Below are 13,364 nucleotides of genomic sequence, written 5' to 3' on the forward strand. Positions count from 1 at the left end.
TCAAGAAACAATGGAATTACTCTACCTCCTCAGTGGGGTCCTGCAGGGTGCATGTGAGTTTTTTCCAAGCGGTCCAGGTGCTTTGTGGACTTAGGAGTTGGACTGTGTCCGTCAGGAGATCCTGTCCGGGTACTCCAAGAGAATTGTGTTCCAGGCCCTTTGATAAAAGCTAATATGTCCCTGCATGATTAGTGTCAGAGCTTGTTCCGCATCACCAACAGTAAGTCGGACTCAGTGAGTGGACTCTGCCAAGGTTGCCCTTTGTCACTTTTGTCACTGATTCTGTTCATAACATTTATGGACAGATTTTCTAGAAACAGGTAGGGTATTATGGGGATCCATTTTGGTGACCTTAGGATTGTGTCACTACATTTTGTAGATGACATAGTCCTGTTGGCTTCAGCAGGCCGTGATCTACAGCTTTCGCTGGAGCAGTTTGCAGCTGATTGTGGAGCGACTTGGATGAGGATGAGTGCATTGAGCCTGAAAAGTGCAGAAGATGTCCTGCCCTAAGTTGAAAAGTCTCTTGGGTTCTTGTTCACAAATGAGTGAAAAAAGGAGCTGGGGATTGATAGTGGGTACTGAGCCAGACAGTGGGAAAGAGAGCTAAGTCAAACGTGAAGCTCTAAATTTACTAGATGATCTATGCTCCTACACATTCATCTACATATGCTAACGAGCTTTGGGCTGTGACATAAGGAATGAAATAGTAAACTGTAAACTTCATGGAGAAAGGGACAGAACTAAAACCCAGGGTTGCTCACTAATCTAACATTACTTTATCTGTTCAACAAGCCATTCTCTACAGACCCTTTTCAGGAAAATGGTGGGGGGAGAAGAACAACCTTCTTACTTATATTATAACTAATTGAACTTTATTGATCTTACATTGGAGAAATTTACCTTAAGCCTATTCCGGGGGGTTTGCTCAAGAACCCAGATTGGAGGCTGTGGGGATCAAACCGGTTACGGCCACTGTCTCAGAGCAGAAGTGTACTGCTCTAATCCATTAGGCCAACACTTTCCTTATATTATCGTATTTCACATTATAGTATATTATTTTAGATTGTATCATATTATATGATGTCATGTTATGTAGTTAGTAATCTGATATCATACATTTGTTGTGCAGAGATTATATTATATTATTCCATCCATTTTCCGTCACGCTTATCTAAATCAGGGTTGCGAGGGATGCTGGTGCCTATCTCCACCTACAGGTAAGAGGCAGGGGCCACACTGGACAGGTCGCCAGTCCATCGCAGGGTAACAAAGAGACAAACAGGAAAATCATCCATTCACACAAACACCTAAGGAGAATTTAGAGAAGCCAATTAACCTAACAGTCATGTTTTTGGACTGTGGGAGGAAGCCGGAGTACCCAGAGAGAACCCATGGATGCTCAGGGAGAACATGCAAACTTCAGGCAGAAAGAACATAATATAATATAATATAATATAATATAATATAATATAATATAATATAATATAATATAATATAATATAATAATATAGTGACTGATTTCTCTGATCAACCAATGTTAGTCTTGAATGCTGCTACAATAACTGTTTATGTGAAGGAGCCACTCCAAACCAGACACTGACTTCAACTTGGTTTTCACATCGTAAAGTTTTCTGTCTGTTCCTTATATCGCCGCTTGTTTTTACGAGTCAGAAGCTGAAATGAAAAGCGAGACGGACCCTCCTCCGAGTTTCCGTTTGCTTCAGCGTCTGGCCTGTCCTCGTTGCCGAAAATAACCGCGCAGCTTGTTTGTAAGTCTCTGGTTATTATGTGGTCCAGCAGGAACAGCTGACTCACTGCCAGGCAGCTGAGCGGGACATAGCGTTGACTGACCGCTCCACCTCCTCTGCTGGGTGAAAGTTTCCATCAGGCTCTATGGGCTGAGGATGATCGGGTCACCGGACCTGCTGGCCTTCACGGGCAGCAGTGGCTTTGATGAGGAGGGAGAAGAAGCGGAGCTTCAGGATCTGCCTGAGGAGTTTTCTGTGCCGCTCCTGCCTCCTTCTAACCCCTGGAGCACAGCAGCGCACTTTCACCGGGACTTTATCCTGGTGGCTGAGTTCTCAGAGCAGGTGGGTACTTTCTATAGCGGGACACCAAAATACATTCATTACCTGTTGATTTCTGATTAGAAAATGAATGAGGTTAAAAATTAATAATAAAAGAATAAGGAAACAGAAAAATAAATGATTGGCTATATAGATAAATAAGTGATTTAATTGATTACTAAAGAAACTACTGATCAGTAAATAAATAGAAACAGAAAATGATACACGAATAAGAAAAAAAAAATGTAGAAATTATATAAAAAAGAGAGTTAATGAATAAAAACAAAATGAATGAAGTAGAAAAATGCCTAAAAAGATGGAAAGATCAGCAAATTAGTAGATAAATAAATGAAACAAACCAGTATTGCAATTATCACATAAATAAATAATCGTAAGCATTTATTAGTATAGTATAAGTTTAAATGTGAATTACCGAGGTGAAATATTGCGATAAATCTTACTTGACAAAAAAACATACCAATATGGTGACTTTTTAAAATATATTTTGGAAACGTGAATAAAGAGAGTTAAATCACTTGCCCATCAAGGAGGTGAATATGAACATGTTTATTATAACAATTCCAAAACTCACAAAATTAGAGTACTTGAGTGAGTATGAGTGAGTGAGTGTTATTACTATTCATTATAATCATTATTATTTTATATTATTATTGTTGTTATTAATACTGGAATATTATTACCACTATTATTATTGTCACCATCATCATCATTCATGTGCATGGCCCACTAAATGAATCAAATGATTTGCAATAATATGATTGTGGACTTTATTTTTAAACAAATGAGAATGCATGCTGATCTTTACACCAGTCAAAGTCAGAACAATTTTCATCATATAGTTTGACATTTCTTTGAATAAAAAAAAAAGTAATAATAAAAAGAAAATAGGGAAAATAGCGAGGACATGACCTCGGTCTTCTCGAAGCTTGTTACAGGGCTGACACTGAGGTGTCGTATACAGAGCTGAAAGAGATTTTGATTTACAGCCAATGAGGACAAGTTGTGGATCAAAATAAAACATACGGAAATATACCATTAGGTGCCAAGACAGGGAACTGCGGTGCTGCATAAAGAAGTCAAGTGTGTCAGAACATGTGAAAGGACAGTGAGAAGGTGGGTGGTGCAAATGGACACCCAATACTCACAACTGTGATCTTTTTTTATAAGAATATGAAGTGGAAAGGGAATGTTGGTTTATAACAATCAGAGATAAAAATCAATACAAGCAAGACAGAATAAATGTTTGTGAAGGAGACCGAGGAAGCTTGTAAGTGAGGAGGAAATGGTGGATGAGTTGAAGTATGTGGGGTCAACCATGCTTAGAGTGGATGTTGAGGCTCCATTGAGATGGATGGGAGAGAACAGAGCACCTGGAGGAAAAACAAATGGAGAAAAAAAACATGGAAGAGCTGAAACTATATTACTATGGCATCAATATGGTTCAAATATTACATAAATATTTTACAATTGGTAAAATTATCCTACAGATTGAAAAAGCAAATCTTACGGCGCTCCCTTTGTTGTTCCTGTCATGATCATTGTTTTTATGAAGTTAATTTATTTATTTATCTTGTGAAACAGTTTACAGTTATTTGAGGTGGGTTTGGCTGCACTTTATCAGGAAGTGTGTCCTCTTGACAGAGAACTGCTCTAAAGCAACTTTTCATAGAATAAAGAAGCAGTCCCAAAGAGAAGCCATCGCTTTCACACAACACTAGACCTCACACGAACAGAAAGAGATCACTCTTTATTCTAGGTATGCACTCAAAGCATGGCAACAATAAATATCAGAAAATAATCAAAAATTCTTCTGTTTCTATGAATATTTCCCAACAGTAGTATTTGGATTGGTGTTAGCCCAGTTGGTTAAGGGAATATGTTAAACATGACAAAAAGCTAAATGAGCCAGGTTATTCACACAGAAATGTACCAGATGGTTGAGTCAATGTAAATCTAGATATCTGTTACTGTAAATGGCAAATTGGATATAAATTCATTTCTTTTCTTCAGGTTGGGCCAAAGCCTGTCCTGACGATACCAAATGACCCAAATGTTGTCGGCTCTTTCGACCTCAATCACTTCTCTGTCCGCATCATGTCCGTGGACTACCAGGCTTCCGGCCCGGGCCACACCCCTCCTGCTTCTCCAGGACCCCGACTTAACTTCAGTGAGGACTCCAGGGTCATCCTTGGAGATTCAACAGAGGATGCCTTTGCATACGTTCATCACCTGACCCTGTATGACCTGGAGGCTCGGGGTATGGTGCGACCTTTTTGCATGGCCTATGTCTGTTCAGACCAGATGAAGCTGATGGAGAATTTTTCCGAGCTGTCGGAGCGTTTTTCTCAGGCGTCTGATAGCCTGAAGACGGGAAACAGACAAGCTTTCTCCACAGAGCTCCAACGAAAACTACAGGACCTTGAGTAAGATCCTCTAGTTTGTTTGTTTACATTGATTAAAGAAGAAGCATATTTGCTTCTTGCTGGCTTAGAACGGGATTTCTGTTAAACCAGTAAGTTAACACTAGATTTATTTAGGGGCAGACTGAAACTAATGCTAGGTTATACCAACCCTAGTTATTTAAAATCAGAGAAAAAAAGTGTTTTTTATTTCTTGTATTTACTACAATGTAGAATTGCAATAACAGCTCCAATGCTTTTGGGTATATAGCTTTGTAGAAGTACTATGACAACTAAAAGGTTTTCCATTTCTGCTTAGTTAGACTGAATGGAGTGCATCTTAGAACATAATTTTTTAATTTCAATTCAATACATCTTATACGTATATACATCCCAGCTGCTTGCATCAGGTCATTAACTTTGTAGGAATTGCTCCTCCGGGATGAGTATGTGGTGACAGTAGACATTTGCCTGCATTGCATTTGCCTGACTCTGCAGCAAACCCTCTCACTTAGCTCACATGCAGCCACAGTGGAGAGGCAGGCACCCTGTATACTTTTAAGGCAAATCATAACATTTTCCTTTTAGATAAAGCCTATAGTTAGAGTGGCTCAGGTTATCCTGAGCTAACTCTATAGTTATGCTTCTATAGGCTTAGACTGTTGGAGGACATAGGGACCCCTTTTCATCACCCCTCTTCATTCTATCTCTATTCTCATATTATGTAGTATTTGTTAGTTTAGTCTCTGATGTTATGATCTCTCTGCTTTTTCTCATCATAGTAGCTTGATCTGGTCTGTTCCTGTTTGGCTGGGACTTCATCCTGGAGAGAAATATCAGCTGTGCTGCTGCCATCAACATATTTGTTTATAGTTGTTGGAGATCTGCCTGTTATTCAGTGTAGTTCTATTTCTCATAAGCCTCTAAACCTCTAAATTTGTGGCACGTTAAATCAGGTATTTTAAAACATAGTTACAAACCTGCCAACAATCGGAATTTGGCTCCCTTCCCACTGGCAAAAACATCTGGGTCTAACCCCTTGCTGGCAAGCTGCGTGGCTTCTGTAAGTAAAAAATTAAGAGAGACATGTAAGGAAGCCAGGGCTGCATTACTGTTTCACTCTTGCGTCCCTGTGATTCCCTCCCACCAGAGCTGTAAACAGAGTTGTTTCGGCTTGTTAGATAAGACTTGGCAGACAGACTACCGTATGTTGCGTTCAATGGTGTCACGTAGTTTAGCGGGTCTGGTGTTCCCACAGCATGCCGATCAGAGCCAAGGCGATTTTAACCTGAGTCTCTGGCCAAGTTGTTTGACCCGGTTAGACACGCGTCAGTGAGCTGTTCCCACTGCCACTAAAAGTCGATTGTTCCCGGTTTTAAACTGGTTTTTCGGCCAGTCTGAAAAGGGCCGACTAACTGAATGTGCTCTCTTTCATCCTCTGACATAGTTGCGGGTTGGAACTCGTCTGCCTGGCTGTGTGTTTCCTGGATGGGGATGCGTGTGGAGCTGGTTGACAGTTGGCTTTTGTATCTCCTCTTCTTTCTGTATGTCTTTTTCTGTCTCCTTGAATCCCACTTGGTCTAAACAGATGGGCGCTCACATTGAGCCTGGCTCTGCTGGAGCTTTCTTCCTGTTAAAAGGGAGTTTTCCTCTCCACTGTCGCTACATGCATGCTTAGTGCAATCAGCTGGTAATTCCTTAGAAAACTGTGAATCAATCTGACTGTATAATCTGGTTGAATTTTTTCTGTAAAGTGCCTTGAGATGACATGGTATATAAATGCTACATGCTATATAAATGAACTGAATTTAAATTGAATTGAGACAGAGGCAGACAAACAGATCAAAGAAGTATTGATGCGTGCTGCAACGGAGGCTTAGAAAAATGTGGATCTTGACTCAGACTGGTCCACTCTCACACTTGAAGATGTTTTGATCTAAACCTAGTTCTTAGTCACTTTGGCTTTAATTTCAGAGTAATTGTTCTGCTGGGAGGGGAGCCTCTGCTCCAGTTTCAAGTCGTTTACAGCTTTTATTTGATTTTCTACCAGAACAACCCTGTATTCATCTCTGTCCTTTTTCTCCATGATAAGCATCCCCACAGCATACCTATCACCACCATGGCATATGGGGTGTTCTGAGTGATGTGCCGTGATACTTTTTTGTCTCATGTAGCAATTTGTATGTAGGTTAAATGTTTCATTTATGTCTCATCTGTGTTCCTGCTTGGAGCAAATGCCAAATATAACTTCTTAGGGCTCTTCTTCAAAAGAGGATTTAGTCTGGCCACTCCTCCACAGTGTCTATAGTAGTTGTCATCTTAACAGACATTTGAACAACAGCCAAGGATCTTTGCAGCTTCCCCAGGGTTCTTCACCAAATCGTAAAGTGTGTCTTTTTTTGTTGCTATGTCTGTTAACTTGGACTAAACATCCGGTCTGACTGCTCCAGGTACAGACGATGGACCCTGCTGCAGGAAACAGATCTTCAGAAGACGACAAACAGATCCACAGAAATAGAAGAGAAATCAGATGAGCTTGAAGCTTTAGAGAATTCAATCACAAATCACAGGGACCTCCTTCGGCAGGTCACATCTTACCCCAATAGGAAGCTCAAGCAACCGGATTTCCTCCCTTATGACCCAGCTGATTCCCTTGCAGACCTGACCAATTTCTTGCCTTCTGAGCCATCCCCTCCCTCCCTTCCCAACTCCACCTGCTGCAGGTCTGAGCAGCTTCTTAAGCCACTGGAGGAGCTCTGCAACTTTTATTTCCTGTCACTGATGAAAAACCAGCTCGCAGACACAGAGCACTATCTGCGTGGTGACAGGAGCGTCCTGCTAACGTCTCGTGTCACACAGTCTCTGTCCAGAAGGCTGAAATTTACAAACTTCCTCTTTGAGCTGTGTTCCCCTTGGGATGCTGAAGAGGAGGAAGAGGAGGAGGTGCAGGCGGTCTCGGGGGGCAGGAGGGGTGCTGTGGAAGGTCAATCAGGAAGGCATGGCGTGGAGTCGTTCTCCTGTGTGGAAGAGATATCCATAAAGATGGATGCAGGAGAAAGCGAGAGGGCGACCCCTGACCCCACTTTAACCACAGAGTTGATGGGGAGCATAAGCAGCAACGACAGCATTGAAGTGCTTGGAACTGAAAAGTCGTATCAGACTCAACAGGGGACGGTCGCGTCTGACAGCAGAGGTAAGTCCTTGATGTGCGCTTGTATAAGGATGTGTAACCCATTAATGATGGATTTCTGGTTCAAATTCTGTCAAAATATTTAGTTAGCCACGTCTTCCTATCCTATTATCAAAAAAAAATATTCAACTGAATAAATGATTAGCAAGCTAATTACTGCCTTTAAGAAACAAGTTAAACACCTACTTGCATTTTTTTTAAACAAAGCTCAATATATTGTCATATCCATATCTCAAAATAAAAATAAAAAACTAGTCAAATATTTGGTAAAAGAAACCAAACACACTTTGGAAGGTTGCAACACATAGAACATCAGATTTGTTGCCTGTTTTGATGTAAATTCAATATAAAATCTTCCATTCCCCCAAACACACATACCTCTTTTTTTTACAACTGAAAAGAGTGAGGAAATATTGAATTTTAGTTTCAGGCATTGTAGTTTAATTTTAAATTTTTTAAAGGTATTTTTTCATACTCTACAGCCAGTGCCCAATGTGAAGGCAGTTGGGCAGAAATATCATATAAGTGTTTATATAAGATTTATATTGAAAGATATAAAAAAAATAGACAATTATATGCATAAATCAATAAATTGTAAATAACATAGATAAAATGAAACAAGGAACTAAAAAAAATATGATAATTTAAAGCAGCAATTAAGAACAGAGTAAGCAGCAGATCCGGTAATGACATTGTAATAATCCATATGGGACTATTATGATGTTGCACATGAACATGTACAGAAACCAATCAGATGAAAAGAAAAAAAAAAGTAAACAAGAGTTTTTATAGATAAATGTTATCATTGCTTTCTTCAGCATAACTGTTCACAGCATCCTTTATCAGGATTTGGGGACCTTCAAAGTCCCTCAGCTAAGTAACTCACCACCTGTTAGAGGTCAACACAACTTTAATGTTAAACATCCATCAAAATGTTTTAAAAGTTGTTCATCAGTCATCATTTTAACCAATTTGTTCCCCTTGTCAACACAGGGAATCTGCAGTTAACTTTCTACAATATGATGTTTAACTCAATGTTGTTTTAAATCCTGCTGTGAGAATCCATCCTTAAAAATCCAGCTGTTTTTTATTGCCAGTTTGCATATTTTGCTAAAACAATGATAGCATCTTTAAAACCTTTTTAAATGATTGTGATTTGGGAATGAAGAGTACAAAACTGTGTGGTTCTAATCACTCGGATTACACGTCATAAAGTGAATTTCTTCTCACTTATTAAGCATTTTACGTGAACAACTTCAAAAGGCCAAAGAGGTAATTTAGATTGTTTTAAAAATCTACATTTTAGAGAAGAATCAGCAGAAAGGCTGACATTAGGTAGCGTCGGTCTCTCTCTCTCTCTCAGGGCGTCTGCTGCAGCAAGAAAACACCCAGCCTGTAGTTTTAAGAGCATAATTTCTGCCTTTTTTCATGCATTAGATAAACAGCTTGATGGGTTTTGAGTTAGTTTCTTTCAGGATCTTTTATAGAGCTTGATTAGTCACAAAATAATTGATTATCTGTGTATTCATATCTCAGCTGAGGGGTGGACGAGCGTATCTGAAAATAATTCAAGCTATCCCTTTTAAGCATGTAGCGGTTGATGAAAATGCCACAAATCATAAATTTTTAATCATTGCTTTATTGATGTTATCCATAGTGCAATAATTAGATTAGAAATGTATGTTGTTTTTTTCACAGATACACCAGCGGGAACAGGAGATGTTTGTCTGCGGCGTCTCCATGTGCGAGCCTACGCCAAACGTGCAAACAGTGAGGACAGCATAGAAGTACTCAGTACCACTGAATCCATCATCCCTGAAGACCTCACTGCCATCACAGAGGAAGAAGCAGAGCATCAGTCTTTGAGCAACGGATTTGAAGAGGAAGGAGAACTACAGGTTGGATGTAAGTCAGATGAAATCCTGAGAGAGGAGAAAGAGATGAACCTTCCAGCTTCAGAGAAGGGAAGGGAAGAACATAGTGGAAGAAAAGATCCTTTAGAAAAGACAGAGACCAGCAATGGCGTGCTTCTCAAAGAAGATTCATTCACAGAGAAGAATAAGAGAGTCCATGAAGACACTACTTCAGAAAAGATGCATAAACTTCCTCCAGGTAATATAATTATGAAGACATGAGATTAGTCCAAAAACGTATTTTCTTCATTTGTAGGTTTACAGTCATGGGCGTAGGTTTGCATAGGGACCATGGGGACATGTCCCTACCAACAGTCGCTTCTTTTCTCACAACTTGTATATTGAAGTTAATATTTTAAAGCTCAGTGTCAGTTCCTCTTATAGTTCCCGCGTCCATGTAAATACAATAAATCTATTTGCAGTCCCTTGAATATGTAATTTTTGCTTTGTTTTACAATACAGAGAATATCAGCATATCAGATAAAAAAAATAGATAAATAAAAGTGGGTTTTACCTCTGCAGAATTCTATTTCTTCAAAAGAAAACACCTGATAATAAATACACATACAACAGACATATTTAGACTATATTTGGTTAAAAAGGCACATATTTACCTTCTGTCTTAGTCACTGGTAAGTTCATATGTAACCCCTTTTCAAAGTGTTAAGTCGTCCCAATTTTACATTATTCCGGGCCACTAATGCTTCAAACATCGATAACCAGCATATTGTGTGTGTAGTGCTTATAAAATTTGTATAAATGTAGCAAAAATGCTGTTTTCTCTTTAAACGAAATGCGCCCTGATAAAAAAATAGGATACAAAAATAGGAGCATGAATAATGAGTAGGACCAATGACATCAGAACAATTCAACTTAAGAACTATAGAGTCCTTACCAAAGCTGAGATCAAACCTACACCCTGGTTTACAGCTGAAATAATAGCCTATTGAACTATTTTCTTTCAGACAGCCAGACATTCCTTTCAATCATTTTAATGGTCTCTCTGAACAGGACACTGAATTAAAGAAAGTGTTTCGGTTTTCGTCGTCTAGTTTGTGTGTAAAGATCAATGTTAAATTTGCAGTTTGGGGACAGAAGAAACTGAATATTGCAGATAAATCATATATGAGTCATATTTAATAGGAGAGAGAAAAAAAAGTCTGTAAGAAACTGCTTCTTTGAGTATAAATCTGTTTCTAATATAAAAAGCCTGTTTCCCATTGTAGTTACTGTGTTATTCTAAATTTTCCGATTAGAATAGACCAAGGGTCACCAACTTTTTAAAAGGGTAATGAGCACCTAAATAGACGACAGAGAACATTATATGCTCAGGCAACTACACTAGCAGGCAAGTTTGGATCTTGTGCAGATAATTTGAAAATGTTTAAATCATTCTGTGCACCTCTTTACACAACACATATTTCAAATAATAAAAAAGAAGCTTGCAAAGGATGCAGGTGGCTTACAATGATGCTGTATTTCTTAGGAGACCTAGATAGACCCGTGCAAGAGAGATGTTTTCTCTGTAGGATTAAAGATGGCGCAAACTAGTTAGCATAAAAACTTTTTTTGGATGGCTGTGTGAATAAAGGTGTTCTCTCACTAGTTGGTTTCAGACGCAGTGTCAGTCGTTACCAGTCCAGTTACCTTTTTTATTTTACTTTTTTGTTTTTTTTGTTCTTCTTTGCCATTTGTGTCTTTTTTTCTATATATATAGAAAACTACCTTGAACTACCTAATATTATCAAACTACTTAAGCATCAATAGTTGCTTTTATATATTCTTTTTGTTCTTATTTTAAAGGTTTAGATGAGTAATGTTATTTCTTCTTAAAAGGTAAAATGTTTAGAAATGTTTTTAATTTCTCTGACTCTGTTCATAGTTTGTCTGAAAGGTTGCAAGTTTTCTTGTAGTTATGAAATGTGACAAATCTGTTTCTACGCAGCTGAAGAAACCGTGAAGGTGAGGCCAAAGCAGTCCAGGCCAATGCTTGACCTCCATTTTAAAACGGCTCCTCCCTTCCCCCTGGTGGAGGTTGGTCTGCGCTCTCCACCCTGTGCTCCTCTGAGGCTGCTCAGTGTGGACGAAGTGTCCGACTGCACCAGCTTCACCAGCAACTCAGAGCCACCGTCTCCTACTACAGCTAATGTAACAAAGACGCGCGTGGACAAGAAGAGAAGGAGGAGGAGGGCTGCCCTCCGAGCCCTCAGGCTCATCAAGCAACTGTCGTTCTCCCAGCATGCCATCTTCTGTCTGCTGAGCGGCCGGCCTTTGGTCGTCGTCGGGGGAGATGAGAGCTTGGTGAGGAAGCTGGTGGACGGCTTGAGGCTCTTCCTGCCAGCTCCTGGTCCTGATGGAAGTGCTGTGATGTGGAGTTTGACCACGCCCCTTCAGATGGCCAACCTTCTGACCTGGAGGCTCATAGGAGTACACAGGTGAAAATGATGTGAATTGAACAGCACATTGCTCTGCATTACTTTAATAAGAGTATTAATTCCTTCTTCCTCTTTAATACTCCTTCATGCTTTGTTTTAGTCCGTTTGAAAGACATGATGTGACTGGAAAATAACAGCTGCATGTATTGTGTACATCTGCACTGCTGACACCCAATCTGTGATTTAAGGCTGTAACACTGACACAATAATAATAATAATACTCTGTTCAGACATTTCCCTCATCTGATCCATGAAGCTAAAAGTAAACCTTATAGCATCACTTACAATCTGATTATATAGTTTTTCGACTGCTTAGTGACACACAGAGATTGTTTCTCTCAGACGGTCAGATGATCCTAACATATGAATAGAACAAACATCCCAATAAAGACGTTAAACGAGTGGTAATTAGTGTAGAACAGTGGGACACATTATAACAAGATCTGACTGTACAGGAAGTTCTGCAATTTTCCTTAATTGAATAACTTGTATGGGTAACATGATCCAAAAAAACATAGTGTAAACTTTCTAAGTATGGAAATGGTTTGGTTATCAAGATTGACTGGTCTATCACATTGTGGGGAATTCTGAGTTGTTAGAGAGATTTAAACAAGACCAAAATGAGTGAAATCATCACAACCTTAGCATGGTTGTTGGGAAGACCTCAGAGCATATTTTTGAAGACTTTACTGGTCTGTCTAATCAACATGCATCTAAAAAGAAAATCCAATGCAGAGGCAGACCATTTGATATATCAAATAAATTAATAAAGAAAAAGAAGAGCTTAATGCAAAACAGATTTGAGGATCCATAGGCAGATGTTGACCTGAAGGCCTCAGGCTACTGTACTGTAGGGCTAGATCAGACCAGAAATGTAGTTGTGCACCTGTCCTTAAAAGGGTCCTAAAAATAAGGACTAGGATTTTAAATGCTATATGTTTAACTGAAAGCAAGTAGAGTTAAATGTACACCATAAAATACCCAAACTGTTTAGGTTACTTTAATAGCTTGACTTCAGTGTTTTGAAACCATATGTAGTTTTGATGTTGCTGGTTTTCTTCACAGGGAACATCTTCTATAATATATTACCAAAAGTATTGTGTCAGGCCAAGAGATCAATAGATTTGGATGTCTAGTCACTTCCATGGCTGCGTATATATAGAGTTTGGTGTGGAGAAACTTCACTGTCCTGTATACAGTCTGGTTCTATATCTATATATGCTATAAATACACCCCTAAACCTTGTCAAAGATGTTTACAGAAGGGTTGAAGTTTATCTTGTGGGAACAGAGGATCCATGTGTGGAAGTGAACAGATAAATACTTCAGGAAATAGTT

The 13,364-nt window shown here is 39.2% G+C and overlaps 1 protein-coding gene across 1 annotated transcript; it reads left to right on the top strand.

The window, feature by feature from the left end:
* The first annotated feature begins 1,709 nt into the window (after positions 1–1,709).
* Positions 1,710–12,236, top strand: LOC107096515 (Smith-Magenis syndrome chromosomal region candidate gene 8 protein homolog). The gene is made up of 5 exons (XM_015393194.1): positions 1,710–2,093; positions 4,101–4,513; positions 6,940–7,682; positions 9,378–9,791; positions 11,538–12,236. The coding sequence occupies exons 1-5, from the start codon at positions 1,908–1,910 to the stop codon at positions 12,029–12,031; spliced, it is 2,250 nt and encodes a 749-aa protein (XP_015248680.1). The 5' UTR covers positions 1,710–1,907; the 3' UTR covers positions 12,032–12,236.
* Positions 12,237–13,364: the final 1,128 nt, after the last annotated feature.

Source organism: Cyprinodon variegatus, unplaced genomic scaffold, assembly GCF_000732505.1.
Source record: "Cyprinodon variegatus isolate N-32 unplaced genomic scaffold, C_variegatus-1.0 Scaffold629, whole genome shotgun sequence".
Taxonomy (NCBI): Eukaryota; Metazoa; Chordata; class Actinopteri; order Cyprinodontiformes; family Cyprinodontidae; genus Cyprinodon; species Cyprinodon variegatus.

Excerpts from the sequence above, each read along its gene's own strand:
- LOC107096515 (XM_015393194.1), top strand. The coding sequence starts at position 1,908 with ATGATCGGGTCACCGGACCTGCTGGCCTTCACGGGCAGCAGTGGCTTT. Across the intron at positions 4,514-6,939 it reads CGAAAACTACAGGACCTTGA|GTACAGACGATGGACCCTGC; the intron begins GTAAGATCCTCT and ends TGACTGCTCCAG. Across the intron at positions 7,683-9,377 it reads GGTCGCGTCTGACAGCAGAG|ATACACCAGCGGGAACAGGA; the intron begins GTAAGTCCTTGA and ends TTTTTTTCACAG.